The 14,651-nt window shown below is 50.7% G+C and overlaps 1 protein-coding gene across 2 annotated transcripts in view; it reads left to right on the plus strand.

Moving 5' to 3' along the window:
• The window catches only part of CTNNBL1 (catenin beta like 1), a 162,788-nt gene extending 148,467 nt beyond the window's left edge, over positions 1-14,321 (plus strand). Inside the window, exons 14-17 of one of the 2 annotated variants that reach the window (XM_027977186.3) lie at positions 3,051-3,188; positions 3,429-3,501; positions 4,875-5,103; positions 14,087-14,321. In XM_027977186.3, coding sequence (XP_027832987.1) covers positions 3,051-3,188; positions 3,429-3,501; positions 4,875-5,103; positions 14,087-14,306 — 660 coding nt within the window. In that variant the 3' untranslated portion in view covers positions 14,307-14,321. The remainder of the gene's footprint in view (positions 1-3,050; positions 3,189-3,428; positions 3,502-4,874; positions 5,104-14,086) is intronic. The other variant, XM_004014562.6, reaches the window with a different exon arrangement.
• The last annotated feature ends 330 nt before the right edge of the window (positions 14,322-14,651 follow it).

The raw sequence follows: 14,651 nt of genomic DNA on the forward strand, positions 1-14,651 counted from the left end.
TGTTCACGCATCCTCATTCACTTTCCTGCACAGCATAGTCTGCAGCTCATCCTGTCTCACTTCTCTGGCCGACAGATTCACAAATGCTTTTCAGGAGTCCGCTTTGCAGAGAGTAATATGCAAGGTGCTTTGTAGGGTACAAGTTTTTAAATATCTCAGGAAAAATTTTATAAGGAATATCACATTTTAGACTTTAAATATATCATGATAGAGATTGGGGTATGGGGAGAGTACCAACATTACAAGCAAACGTGAGGGGGCCAGAAAAGGGAGGGCAGGCCTGTTTATGCTGTGTGTGTTGCGGGTGGTGGGGGAAGGCCAACAAGCAGAAAGTATGAACAGCATAATGCATTTTGCGTAAGGCTTCAGGCCACAGAAATGCCTTCAGTTTATTTTTTGTTTAATATTTATTACTCTGGCTGCACTGGGTCTTAGTTGTAGCACGCAGAATCTTCAATCTTAGTTGCAGCACATGGCATCTTTAGTTGTGGCATGCAAATTCTTAGTTGCCATGTGTGGGATCTAGTTCCCTGACAAGGCATCAAATCTGGGCCCCCTGTCTTGGGAGCAAAGAGTCGTAGCCACTGGACCACCAGGGGAGTCCCTGCCTTCATTCTTAAGTCATTCGTCCTACTGCGTCTGCCGATCAGAAGCCTTGAAGCCTTATCCAAAAGTCGCTTCTTCCCAGTGTCTTATAACCAACCCTGATTAGCACCCACCACCTGTAATTACTTTAAACTTGTGGACACACTGTATCCCTTTACTTTTTGATCATTTTCTGTGTTGCTGTGATCTTCCCAGTCAGACCGGCAGCTCCTTGGTGACTAGGACCAGCATATCCCCTTAGCTTCATTCTTGCTCCTTTTCTGCCTTAACTCAGTGCTTGGAACGGTGTTCTGGCCACAGGGCAGTTAAGCAGGGTCCGGATCTGAGCACTCTGCTTCATGTTATTCATTTCCGCCTCAGAGATGAATCAGACAGGATTCCTATCCCTGGGGAGTCCATATTCGAGTAACTGGTAATTATGTAATTATGAACAACTTACTTAACCTCTGTGTGCCTTGGATTCTAATTTGTACAATGGGATTAATATCCCTTCCCTGCTCACTTTAAATTTGGTAATAAGGACCATATATATAATAACACTTTAAACTCCACCACATTATAGAAATGTGAAGTATTAGCTGCAAATGCTTTTTGCATGAGTGGAAGTCAAAGAGTAATTTTCCTTCCTGTGCCCCCAGCTGTTGAACACTTAGGAGTTCTGAAGCAGGAAGTTATGATTATGAACAAATGAGAAACTAAAGAGGCCCTTCTATTTTTAAACTCCTTGGACATCAGTCCGGTGCTGCGTTGGCTACCTCGTGACCATTAACACTCTCACCAGATTACCAAGGAATTTGCTACTACACAAAGCTCTGAATTAGTGGCGGTGCTTTACCAGGCAGCGCCGGGCCTGGTAGAGCCTTCTTTTGCCTCACAGACAGAGGCCTTTAGGAACAAGATGAAAAGTAGCTACAGGCAGGCCCCGTGGGCAAATAAAGAAGTGCGTTATCTGCGTCTAAATAGTCTCTGAAGGATGCTGGTGGGGATTGATGACCACGGTGGTAAGTCCTTCGAGTTTGGGAGCGTGGAAAGCAGGGTCCCCAGGGCTTCCATCAGTGACAGGTGCCTGAATTGTCAGAGGGAACCATGGCCGTAAAACCACTGACAGAATTAAGAAATGGGTTGTTGTCATCAAAAGCATGTATTCAAGCGCCTGTCTTCTCAGACCAATCTGCTAGTCGTGCAGAACGAGTCTTTCACCCAGTTCCGACTCTGACAGCCTGCAGCAGTCATGTCTCTTTCCTCTCATTCACCGCGTGGATGTTTACTGAGCCGGGGATGTAAAGACAGAATTCAGTCCCCACTTTCGCAGAGCTCACAGCCCACCCTCATGAAATAGAGGGAGTTATAGAAACAGAGAGCTGATAGTAACTGAAATCCATGTGGATATGATGGGCCAGAAGACGGCATGCCGTGGAGTGGCCTGCAAGGGTACTGTCAGGAATTTTGGAAAGGAGTTTTGTTATCCTTAAATGATCAAGAAAGGCTCTGTAGGAGAGGTTGCTTTATAGTGCTGGCATGAGAGATATCCCAGAACTCTTAGGAAGCAAGGCAGTAAAGGCCCTGAGACGGGAAGAAGAGCTGTCTTGGCAGAGGTGGTGATAATCCTCTGAATGAGGGGCTTTGGGGTGGAGTGGAATGAAAATATGCTGCAATGACTGTGATGGTGGTTGCATAACTCTGACTACACACAAAACGGTTACTTTAAATGGTTGAATACTATGGTACCTCAATTGTATCTGGATAAAGCTAGGTTTGTTTTTTAAAGAATCCGCTATACAGGAACATATATGGGGAGAGCAAGTCTGATAGGTCTGGGGTTACAAAACTTTAGGAAAGAAACTCCCTAAAGAGGAAAGAGATTAGCTCTTTGACCTTGAGGAAGTATTGAACTCGTGGAATGAAACAGAAAGGTTGGCGTTTTGTATCTAACAAAATATAAGCCAGAAGGGACACGTAGAATGGGTACCTGCACCATCAGGAGGGCACCAAATCAGAATTGTAGAGAAAGAGGACCTCTCCTCCCTAGGTTAATTTAATTTGGAAGAAAAAGAGAGTTAAGTATATCTTGTAGAGAGGTTACTGATGGAGGCGGGAACCAGAGTAAAGAATGAGTAGAAGTAGATAAATAGATTTATGTCCCCATCAGCTTATTTTTTTCAGGTTGAATGTGTGGATGTGATCATTTTGGCCTTGAGTCTTTGTATAGAGAAAATAATGGACTTTAGTCTTGGCTCCGTGAGCCTCTAGTCCGGTAACAATGAGAACATAAGATACTTGAGAATAATGAGTCAAGCAGGAGGCAAATGAAGGCAGAGTGGTTTTCTCTTGTTGTCGTAGTTGTCATTACTGTTCTCTTGTGAATCGTGAGAGGACTGGAAGCCTGTCCTTCCCTCCTCCGCTCACCGTCTGACTTTTGTTCCCCAATGTTCCTTCCTTTCTAGGACATGGTCCGGCGTGGGGAGATCATCGACAATGACATTGAGGATGAGTTCTACCTCCGGCGCTTGGATGCCGGGCTGTTTGTCCTCCAGCACATCTGCTACATCATGGCAGAGATCTGCAATGCCAACGTGCCCCAGGTAGGAGGGGCTGCCCTGGGTGGGCCCATCCATCCCTGCCTCCTTGCCTGCCGCCGGCTTAGGGGAGAGTCTCTCAAAGAAGGAAGTGGATCACACACTCCTTGAATTCCTTCACTCTACATGGGCCCTCTTTCTCAGGGATGGGGGTGAAGTGAATACTTCCAGTGTGATGTATTCTGATGTCTACCAGGACAAATGATGCTCTTTCTTTCTCTGTCCACTCTTGCTTTTCCTTATTAGATTCGCCAGAGGGTTCACCAGATCCTGAATATGCGTGGAAGCTCCATCAAAATCGTCAGGCACATCATCAAGGGTGAGTTGGATGTTGCTTGTGTCTGGGGCTCCAGGGAATTAATTAGATGTTGCTTTCTTTCCATCTCTGTCTGTATGCCTGGAATTTGGTGCGTAGCATTCTCTGCACTGCAGGCTTAAGTGTGTTGTCCAGGTCGGTCTGTGTCCAGATCATCCTGTCAGAATACCAAAGACTAACCTAGTTAATCTCTGCCTCTGATTCTCCACTTCCAGAATTTTAAAAACACAAACAAGAAGCAATAGGGATTGGAAATTTAAACACACACACACACACAAAAAAAAATCCAGGTCCAAACTGCATGTAGTGAAAGGAAATTACTTTCTTAGGGGAAAAAACAAAAAAACAAACAAAGAAACTAATCAGAACTACCTGGAGTTAAGGCAGAGGGAAGTGAGTTTGAGGCAGGATGGTATAAGAGAAAAAGCACGCCTGCTTTCCAGTGCTAGCTCTGCCTTCCCCCAGCCATGTGAGCAAGATCTAGAAGAAATTTGGAAAAGTTCATGGGATGTTACATGACAGCATCCAGCCTAGTGGCCAGCACACAGGAAATGCTCGGGTGAATTTCCTTCACCTTCCCCAGCGGGTCCCTTTTCGGCTGGACCTGACTCAGCTGGAGTGGCTCCCAGGAGGCCTCCGGTCGGTGAGCACGCTCTCGGTCAGCTTTGTGATGCAGTGCCCACCCTCGGACCACTTAGCACAGACCAGCACACACAGCAGCAGGAGCCCACGCTGGACTTTGCTGATAACACCAGACTTCAGAGTCATAGTGGACGGTACCGCAGGCACATTGTGTCCCTCTCTGACCCTCATTCTGCCCACTTCTTAGCCGAGGAATTAGGCTAGATTTACTTGAAGGGTGTGCAGGTAAGTGGCTTATAACTCCCATTACAGGTGGGAGATGAAATGTGGAGATAAATGATATATATAATAGAGTGAGACGTTAAGAGCCCTGGGTTCTGGGATCTGGCTCCTGGAAGTGAATCCTGTTCCTTCTGTTTGCAGTGCTGCCTCAGGCAAGATATCCAATTGCTCAGAGACCTCATAGAATAGGTAAAAGGATTAAATGAGATGATATATGGAAAGTGTCTCCAGTTCATAAGTTCTTGGTAGATGCTAGCTGAGTATTTGCTATTTGCTTGGTAAATGCTATTGTGAGTATTATGAAATGTGATGATAACTATCGTCAGCAGTGTTACAAGTGAGGCACGGCTAATATCCCATGGGAAGCTGTGTGGGAGTAGGAACATTGAGCTGGGTCTTAGACATTCCAAACCAAAGGAACTGTGTGGGTGAAAACCTAGGACTGGAAGCTACATGATCATCACTGCCCTCCCTGGCAAGTAGGGATAGTAAATCTTGTGCCCATTTTGCAGATGGAGCCTGTGAGGCACTGGAATTTATTGTCTTCCCCCCGAGGAAGAGGAAAGAGGGGACCGTTCATGAGCCTCACCTAGCATCTCCTGTAGTGGCATCTCCCCCTCAGTGTCACAGGCGCGTGAGTTACTGCTTCAGGCCTCACGCCACCTCCTGCCTCAGGTGCAGCTGCGGCGATGTGCAAGCCCAGCCTCTAAAGGACCTTCATTTTCAATGCCCACACATTCAGTAAGAACTTTTTGTGACTCTCAGCTCCGCTGTCTTGCATTTAAGCTTCTCCCTGCACCTCCATCCCCATGATCGAAACAGTGATCTGAGAAAGGAAGAGAGTTTTTAACACCTAGTAGGGGGATGCTTTTCTTCCTGACATCCTAACATGTGTACCTGAGATTATTCAGGATTTTCAGTTATTGCAAGCCAGCCTCAGTGCCCCTCAGAGCCCGATATATTCCCCGAGTGCCTGTTAAAGTGCTGGGCGCCTACTGGGTGCTGAGTACACATTTGTCGTTGTCTGGCCAGGTGAGCAGGTGAACAGCCTGCACAGATGCTGCGTTCATTCCCACCACTCTTCTTCCTCTCCCCAGTCGCTTTCCTTCCCTCACTGTCCAGGCTCTCAGGTCCCTCCTTCCAGACCCAGGTCCAGCCCTTCAGCTCTCTCTCCAGCCCCCTTCACAGCCAGTCCCTTAGTAAATCTGCCATTCCTGCCTCCAGCCTCCATCCTGAATCAATCCACTTCTCTCCATCTGTTATTTCCCATCATAGCACCCTGTTTATTTCTGTCCTGGCCCTTATCACAGTCTGTAATTATTTTTATTTATGTCTCTGTTTACTTGTTCTGTGTGTCTCATGCATTAAAATGTAAGCTCCGTGATGCAGGGCCGTTGGCTTGATCCCCATGTCTCCTCAGCACCCAGAGCAATGCCAGGCACATAGTGGACACCCAGGGAATATTTTAAATGTTGTTGAATGAAACCCTACCCTTGTGTGAGTTTAAATTGGCAGATATTTACTGAGACTCCTCAGGGCTCAGCACAGTGCTGATACTGTACTACTGAGGTGTCACACAGCTCCTGCTCTCATAGAGTTTTTAGTCTTTTGAGGAGACATGGTTTAGTCGCTAAGTCCTGTCTGACTCTCTGCAACTCCATGAACCATAGCCCGCCAGGCTCCTCTGTCCATGAGATTATCCGGGCAAGAATGCTGGAGTGGGTTGGCATTGCCTTCTCTAGGGGGTCTTCCCAACCCAGGGATCAAACCCACGTCTCCTATTTGGTAGGCAGATTCTTTACCACTGAGCCAAAAAAAATACATGCTTCAACAACTACTCAGCCAGAGTTGCTGGGTGCCAGGCTCTGTATCCAGGACTAGAGAGACAGGGAAGAATCAGCAAGATCCCTGTCCTAAGGGTTCATGGTCTAGGGGGAGAGAGACTCGAAACTAATTATAACGTGATAAATGCTGCGTTGAAGTTGTGAACAGAGTGTTAACGGAGTGATAAGGAGGCAGTAATGGAGGCGCAGGCCACACCCGGGAATCCCAGGGAAGAGAGAGGATGCTCTCAGGGCTGGGAAGGGTGTCCGGGGGGGAAGCAGATCCCAGGCAGTGGGAACAGAGGCCTGAGGTGGAACAGGACATCAGTGGCCTTCATATGGAGTCTCCCCCATCAGGGGAGGCCTCGCAGGGATGCGGGAGGCTGGAGCATCAGGTGGGGTTGGGAGTTTTTCTGGACAAGACTCTCGAGTTCTGTTGGGTACACAGTGAGTTTTGGGGGACAGGCAGTGCCTGCACCCCTTTGTTGGCCAGCGGAGAGCAGACAGTCTCATTCGGGCAGGAGAGGTGCTAATTTGGACAACCGGAAGTCTTTACGAGGGAGGTGATATTTAAAGCCGAGGAATCAGATGCCACTGCCCAGGTCAAAGATGCCCTCACAGGATGCCGACCACAAGAAACAAACAAAAGCGTTCTCTCCAGATGGAAGGCTAAGGTTACAATAAAGGGCTCACACTGGCCCCAGGTTCCATCTGTCTGCGTTGTTGGCTGGCAGAGCTGTACCATGGTCCACCTTTCCTCAGCCCATGAATGCGGTCCAACAAGCACCCTCCAGACAGTGCTGAGGTTGAAAAGGGGTAAGCCTACTATGGGACTAGGTAGGGGGCGACGGCTGGGCTTCTGCTTTAGGCCCACCCCTTAAAAGCCTTCACTCCTTCCCCCAGCCTTCATTCCATCAAAATGCACAAAAAAACAAAGCCTCATAAAGAAAACCAGCTCATCAGTCTGTCCTCTTTGATTTTAATTTTGTTTTTCAGTTTGGGTTGCTTCCCTTTATTTATTTATTTTTTTTAAAATCATACTAATTAGATGCAAGCTTTTTTCTTTGATTTTATGGCCTACATATTTCCCAAGTTTTGCTGGCAGGATGACAGCTGATGGATCCCTTGGGGTCTCAGGAAAACGCTGATGAGGCAGGCCCAGCAGGGGACTCTTCCCATTTTATTTCTGTCCCCTTTCTCACAGTTTCCCTCCCTCCTTTTGTACTGGAGGTGCCAAGAGAGCTAGAAATAATTGATGGCTCATTAAAGTCCCTCGGTCTGCAGGCTGCATACTCAGTGCTCCTGAAGTCCTGCCTTCCCTGAACGGGTAGCCGCTCTGGCCCGAGGCCTGTGGCACCCACCTGGGGGGCAGCGGTCTCCATACTAGAGAAGGACCACGTGCTCCACACGGGCAGTGACAGTCGTCCTGCCTTTTATCTTCTGGTGCCCAGGCCGCGCATGCCACAGAGAAGGGGCTCAGCTAATGCTTACTGGGGATGCACTTCAGGCTTCTTTGTGTTGTTCCTGAAATCAGGGTCACAGTAGGTAGAGTGGTCACTCCCAAGCACATCCTCTGTGCCAGGCTTTTAATGTATGTTCTCCTGTTCTTACAAGAGCCCTAAAAGCGGGATTACACTCTCCATTGTGCCCACAAGGAAGCCAGGACCTGCGGAGGTTAAGCGACGTTACCCAAGTCGCTCTTAATGCAGGAAAACTGGATCCAGACTCAGTCGGTCTTTCCATCTGGCGGAAAGGAAAGCTCTAACTGGGCCAACTGGCTGATACACTCCTCAAGCATTTCAAGAAAGAAAATTCAGGGCGGCAGTCTTTTCAGAGCACCCAGCGGCATCACAGGGCACTCAGTGGGCTCCCTAGACACACCGAGGAGACCCTGTCCCCAGGGGGATTCAGCCCCATCGCATGAGGAATAAATAACCGCTACACAAAGCAGACTGAAGTCAGTGCTAAGAGACGGAGTGGGAATCAGGAAAGCACAGTTAATGCTGCTGGAGACGGAGAGAGAGCCTGAAGACCCGGAGAGGCTGCAAGAAGAGGTGCTTGGTTTTGTTTTTTAACTGTGGTAAAATATGCACAAGAGTTACCATCTTAACCATCACAGCCATCACCATCACCTGTCCACAGAACTTACTTTCATTTCAGCAGAATTGAAAGGCTGTACCCATTAAACCCTTCACTCCCCATTCCCCCCTCCCCTAGCCTCTGACAGCCACCCTTGCACGCTCTGTCCCCATGAAGCTGATGACTAAATAAGAACGTGGCTTCTGGAAACGTGACACCTCCATATGTAGACGCAGGGGTACATTGAGTGGCCCCCTCGTTGGATGTGGAGTAGGACCTGGAAATACTTCTCAGTGTAAATACTTGTGCCAGGGCTTACCGTGGAAGCCTCCAGTGACTGGTGAAAGTTAAGACCATGTGGTAGTAGGCTGTTTGGCAGAGGAAAGCTTAGAGGATTACTGACAAAAAATTCTCAGTGGTGGCGAAAAGACTGAGCCAAAGACTTCAGAACGCTTGCAGAGATTGGCTCCTGGCCCTTTGATTTGCTTGTGTTCCTTATGGCTTGAAGTCCTCTCTCAGAAGCTCCTAAACATGTGTTCCCGTATTGATCTGGAGTGCTTGGTAACCTGAGCTTGGCCTCTGTGATTTGCAAGCTACAGAAGCTGCTGGGATTTCTCTTTGATGACATGTTCGTGTGTGTGTGACTTCCACCAGGCCTTGGCTGCTGGAGCCTCTAGGATTTAGGGAGGCGGGAAAGGATCCTGAAGAGGGGCCTCTTTAACCTCGGGCAGCTACGTGCCCTGCCCCTAAGCAGTTCCTGCATCTATAAGACAGAGATGGATAACCTGCCTCCAAAGTTTGCTGTGAGAATTAGATGAGGTTCTGCAGTAAAGGGCTTCCATGTTGGCACATGATAAGTGCCTGATGACATTAGCTACCTTTACCGGTGTGACTCGAGTCCCAGCTTACGTGGGAAGAGGTAGAACTGAGATGCACAGTCCAGCAGGATTCTGGCTCTCTGTAACTTGGGGTAAGTTAGTAGATAACATGTGTGAGCCTGGGTTTCCTCCTCTGTAAAAACCAAACTGAAAGTGAAGATTGCCCCCAAGGATGGCTGAGATAGAGACGCAGCTGGGGACCTGGGACAGAATACTTGCTCAGTAAATGCAGATTCCTTCCTTCCCTTCCCTGGCTTCATCCTTTCACCAGTGCTGGCAACAGCCTGGACTCAGGCAGTCAGGAAAGCCCAACCCAGACCTCACTCTTCAAGGCCTGGTGGGGTGGGTGGGGTGATGGTGCTTTTCCAGACAGCTGAAATGTCTGTGGGAAAACAGTCCGTGGGGATGTGACCCTGTTAGCATCGTAAGCAAAGAATAAGCTTCCGTTTCTCCTTCAGTGAGTTTCACTGTCATGATGTCCCTGGTGAAACTTACACCCCCACTTCCAGCCCCAGCACAACATTCTCCTCCAGAGAAGTCACGTTAGTCCTTCCGCATCCATCCTTTTCGCTGAGGAATCTCTGTTAGACCTCAAGGGTCTTACTCTCCTAGTTTCTATTTTGTTATTATTTCTATGTCTTCAAGGATTTTCAGTGTAAAAATGCTGACGTTCCTCTTCTCCCCACTCACCCTTCCTCCTGCACTTTTTCAGAGCTGAGCATTCAAGGCTGAAGGTCCAGGGATCTGCACCCGGCTTGTGAGCGCCGGCCCCAGTCTGTGTCCTGGACAACAGTTCTTCCCCATCTTCCAGCTGGGGTGTGCCCCCTCTCCCTCTTGACATAAACAGAACAGCTCGGATTCCATGTCTGAATAGTAAACCTGCTGTCTAAAGTTTGCTTTAATATTTATGCGTTCAACGCTGCTGCCTGTTTCTGAGCTCGATCAAAGCCTTTATTATAAGAGCATTTGAAAATGCTGGGGAAGGAGAGAAGGGAGTGGATGTATCTGCCCCATCTTTCTCACTCTCCACACCGACTCACTCTCTCCCCCTCCCTTTTCCCCACCCCGAAGTTTTCCCTTCATCTAGCATCTCTTTTTTCCCCTCCGTTCTCTCCCTTTCTTACACACACACAGCGAAGAGAACTCTTTCCCAAGACCTCCGGGAGGGATCTGTTCAATATTTATAAACTGCTGCAGCAGCTATAATAACTGGAGGTGGCCGGCACCACCACGGTTTGCTCCAAATAGGATTCCACTCTGGAAACAAAGAACGAGTCGGGGTCAGGGGTGGAGGGTGAGGCGTGAGGTGCACAGCTGGTACCAGCTGCCAGGGCAGTGGGAGAGCACTCAGGGCTTGTCAGGTCTGCTCCTGGGGCCGGCTCGCTGTGGGCCCCTGGCCGCTCACCTGTCCCTCCAGGTTGCCGTACATTTCTGAGAGCCCCGCCAGCCCTGACGTTTGGTGACCAGGCACGAGGGAGCGTGGCCCCAGCCAGCACTCCACGTCTGTTCTGATTGCTGAGGCCCCTTGACCCCGGGACATCCCCTCCAGAGCCTTACCTGTTATGAGGATATTGACACCAGATGCCCTGCCAGAGCTGGACTGCCTTGGAGACTTTTTCTGCCAAGGATGGGGAACAGGTGGGGTAGGGTACTGCCTAGAGAAAAGGATGCCAGGACCAGCTCCCCCGCCCCCCAGTGGCTTTGGAGGTGCCCTCTTCACTTCTCGCACATGTTCTTGGTTGGAATCTCAGCCCCTCTGCCGTGCTGCACCTGGGCAGGTTGCTTCAGCTCTCTGATGCTGCTGCTGCTAAGTCACTTCAGTCATGTCCGACTCTGTGGGACCCCATAGATGACACCCCACCAGGCTCCCCCGTCCCTGGGATTCTCCAGGCAAGGACACTGGAGTGGGCTGCCATTTCCTTCTCCAATGCATGAAAGTAAAAAGTGAAAGTGAAGTCACTCAGCCGTGCCCGACTCCCAGCGACCCCATGGACTGCAGCCTACCAGGCCCCCCGCCCCCGTCCATGGGATCTTCTAATAAAACTCAGTTTCCCCATCTGTAAACAGAGAAGGTGATCTTTGCCTTGTAGGATTGCTGCAAAGATTCAGTGAGACAACATATATAAATGCCTGGCACATCAACAGTGTTCCCCACGTGTGAGGTCCCATTCCACTCTGTGCAGGACAGCCCCTCTTCCTCATTTTACTCCCTTCCTTCACAGCCCGTTTCCAGAGAGCAGGTAATCTGACTGTTTCCTCCTTCTCCACATGTGGCACATCCAAGGAGACTTGTCCGTTGGGTGCTCTGTGTACCGTGGTAGCAGGCATTGTTTTAACGGCCTTGGTAGCAGCGATTCAGCAAGGGGACTGATACAGACATTGGTGCTCTACTCTGCGCATCCCTGGAAAGCAATAAGTTCCCTCCAGGGAAGCTGGCTTTTCTTGGAAAAGCATTGCCCCAAAGGATCAGACTGTGTCTCACTTCCTTCTCTCCTGGGTCTGAGAATCCATTAGGAGAACAAAGTGTTAGTTCAGTCCATTAAGATTCTTGCTTTCAGGCCAGGCCTCTGAGGGTATTAAATGCTATAATGGTCATTTCTCTCTCTCCTGGGGCAGCGACTAGATCGTTCACATGTGAGTAAAAAGATACCACTTACATACCAGCCCAGAGCCTTCTCCCACCACCCACTTCCTGTTCTCCCATCACCCCAGCCCTCCCTTTACGGAGCCTTCATGGAAGGGATCACAGCCATTTGCTGTCGGAGGTAATGGATGGGCCTCACAGGAGAGGATGATTTCTGGCCGGGGGTTGGGGGGAGACACACAGCTGGCACATGTCTGAATCCCATATCGCCTCTTCCAGCACATGTCCAAAGTCATAAAGAAGACGGAGACGTGCAGAAGTGGCAGGAGCAAGAGGATTGCCCCAGCGCGGTGGGGGAAGGGTGGTGGGGGAGGTTTGCAGGCTTTCCTCCTCTCCCCAGGTCTTTGTCTGATTTGGATCTGCAGATGTTTTATTATGCAGACGCCTCTTGCGGGAGAGTTTCCTATTGTTCATCTCTGGCCACCCCAGGCAGGGGGCTGGGGGCAGACACGCAGGTACTCATCCTGATTCACTGCTCTGGGAGTTTATTCACAAAACAGCCAGGAGTTGGCTGTCAGCCCGGCTCTGCTGGTAATTTAGCTGAAAATGAGGCAAAAACCCCTGCCTTCATGAAGCTGCCAGTCTGGATGGAGAGAGGGACAAGTAAAGGATCACCCAGAAGTCAGGCCTGCGATGGAGGCAGGGGCCCGAGGAGGACTTGTGTGGGACTGCAGTGAAAGACGTTGCTGGCCCGAGCAAAGCAGGCTGGAGGAGGGAGCCAGTGTTTCTGGAACATCTGTTATCACTAAGCTCTTTACATGCATTTTCAGAGGGGAGACCATGCAGGGCCCCTGGGACTGAGTCAGGGTCAGGATTCAAGCACGATGTCACAGCATCTCCCGAGGGCAGGGGCAGGGCACGGTCAGCACTCAGAGGAGCAGGACCGCCGTCCACCGGGCTCTGTGCCCCTGCTCATGGGAGTCACCCCAGGAAGCCCGGGGCACCACTCACCACCCAGCCCTGCCCTCTTGTCCTGGAGCTCCGCACATATGTCTGTGCCATATCCCACTCCCTCCCACCCCCTAAAACCAGCTGCCCACATATCTTGGGGGCCAGGACACTCTCAAGAATAAAGTGGTGGAGTGTTACGTGTTGTGCTGGGGTAACAGGCAAACTGGATACGTTTACCCACCTTACAGCCCTGATGATGTCCTATCGTCAGCATCGTGTCCTGCATTCCCATTCTCTCTAGACGTTACTTCCTGTATCTTCCTGCTCTGACTGAAACTGTGTCTCCCTGGGATGGGCCCACTCAAGTGGCACCTGCTTTCTCTCACAGGCCGTCTGCCAGTGAAGATGGGAAAGGGGTCTTCCACGCTCGTCCTGGGCACCTCTAGACCATTCCTCTCCCTTTTTCCCAGAAAACACCCATTGGTTTGAATCTCAGCAGCAGTGGACTGTACCCCAGCCCCTGTCCTTGTGGTGTGGACACCTGTTCCCCTCATCCCCTGGAGGAGTTCGAGCTCACTGTCACCCTCTCCACCATCTCCACCTCTCCTGTCGTATTTCTTGGTGACTTTAGTATCCACGTCTCTTCCTCTCCCACCACATCCTGCTGGAGCCACCATCAGGATACATCTAAAATCTGAAGATGTCTCTCCTCTACCATGACCTTGGGCCAGACCACCATCAAATCACATCTCCTTCTTTCTGCCCTTGGCCCCTTCACAGTATCTTCCTTGCGGCAGCTAGAGTGAGCACTGGTGAACAGACAGATCATGTCATTCCTCTGCTTACAGCTCTCTCGTAACTTCTCATCTCCGGGGAAGTGCTGACAGGGGCCCGCCTGCGCCCCCTGCTCCCCGCTCAGCGAGACTAGGTCTGCTCCCCGCTCAAGCCCCAGCTCTGCTTGCCCGCTGCCGCTCGCTCCCAGATATGCCCCTGCACACCTGCTTCAGCAGTCAAAGTGCAGAGTCCTCACCACCGGACCACTGGGGAACTCTTAATATCTGCATTTCTAACAAGTTCCTACATGATGTTCCTGGTGGTGGTTTGGGTCATACTCTGAGAACCACCAGCTCTGGGGCAGTGCCTGCCTGTAGTAGCAGGCACTGTGTGTGTTAAGTGGAGGAAGGCTCAGCCAGAAGAAGAACGCAAGCAGGGGCCGGGGAGTTGGTCCACCACGGACCTCGAGGGCAGGACCCAAGGAGTTTGGGGGGGGGGGGGGTACAGCTACCGCGGGGGGGGCCCCTAGAGGCACACACCCCCAGGCGCCAGGGTTCAGAGAGAGGTACGATGTGACCCATCCATGATGGCCCCCACTCCCCAGACTCCCCCTGACCCTGCTTTTGTCTCCCCAGAGTACGCGGAGAACATCGGGGACGGCAGGAGCCCGGAATTCCGGGAGAGCGAACAGAAGCGCATCCTGGCCTTGCTGGAGAACTTCTAGGCTGGCTCAGCAGCGGGGCCTCCCGGGGACTCCCCCGGAAACTCTTTGTGGAGCTTGATGTGACTTTTGGACAAATTAAAGCTAGTTTTGGTATCCCCGGGCTGTTGTTCTTTGTACCGTCTGACCTTTAGCCGACACCTCTCCCCGTAGCACTCACAGGATGCATCCAGGGAAGCTTGGTGGTGGGCCTCACCCTTCCAGTGAGAAACCAGAGGCTCTGAGAGCAGATGAGTGACAAGGTGGCCACTCTGCTGCCCTGGGGGTCGCAGGCAGGCTGCCCGTCTGCAGCTGGGAAGGTGAAGGCATGGACTGGGGATCTCTCTGGGGCTGAGCCTGTAACAGGGGGCACATGGCTCATGTGGAAGGGCTTCATGGCAATGCAAGGCTGGCCACCGAGCGTGCTGTCCTAAGAGCAGTGGTCTGAACTCAGCCACACATCAGAGTTGCTCTGGTTGGAGAGGGGACCTAGAAGTGCG

The sequence above is a fragment of the Ovis aries genome, chromosome 13, assembly GCF_016772045.2.
Source record: "Ovis aries strain OAR_USU_Benz2616 breed Rambouillet chromosome 13, ARS-UI_Ramb_v3.0, whole genome shotgun sequence".
Lineage (NCBI taxonomy): Eukaryota > Metazoa > Chordata > Mammalia > Artiodactyla > Bovidae > Ovis > Ovis aries.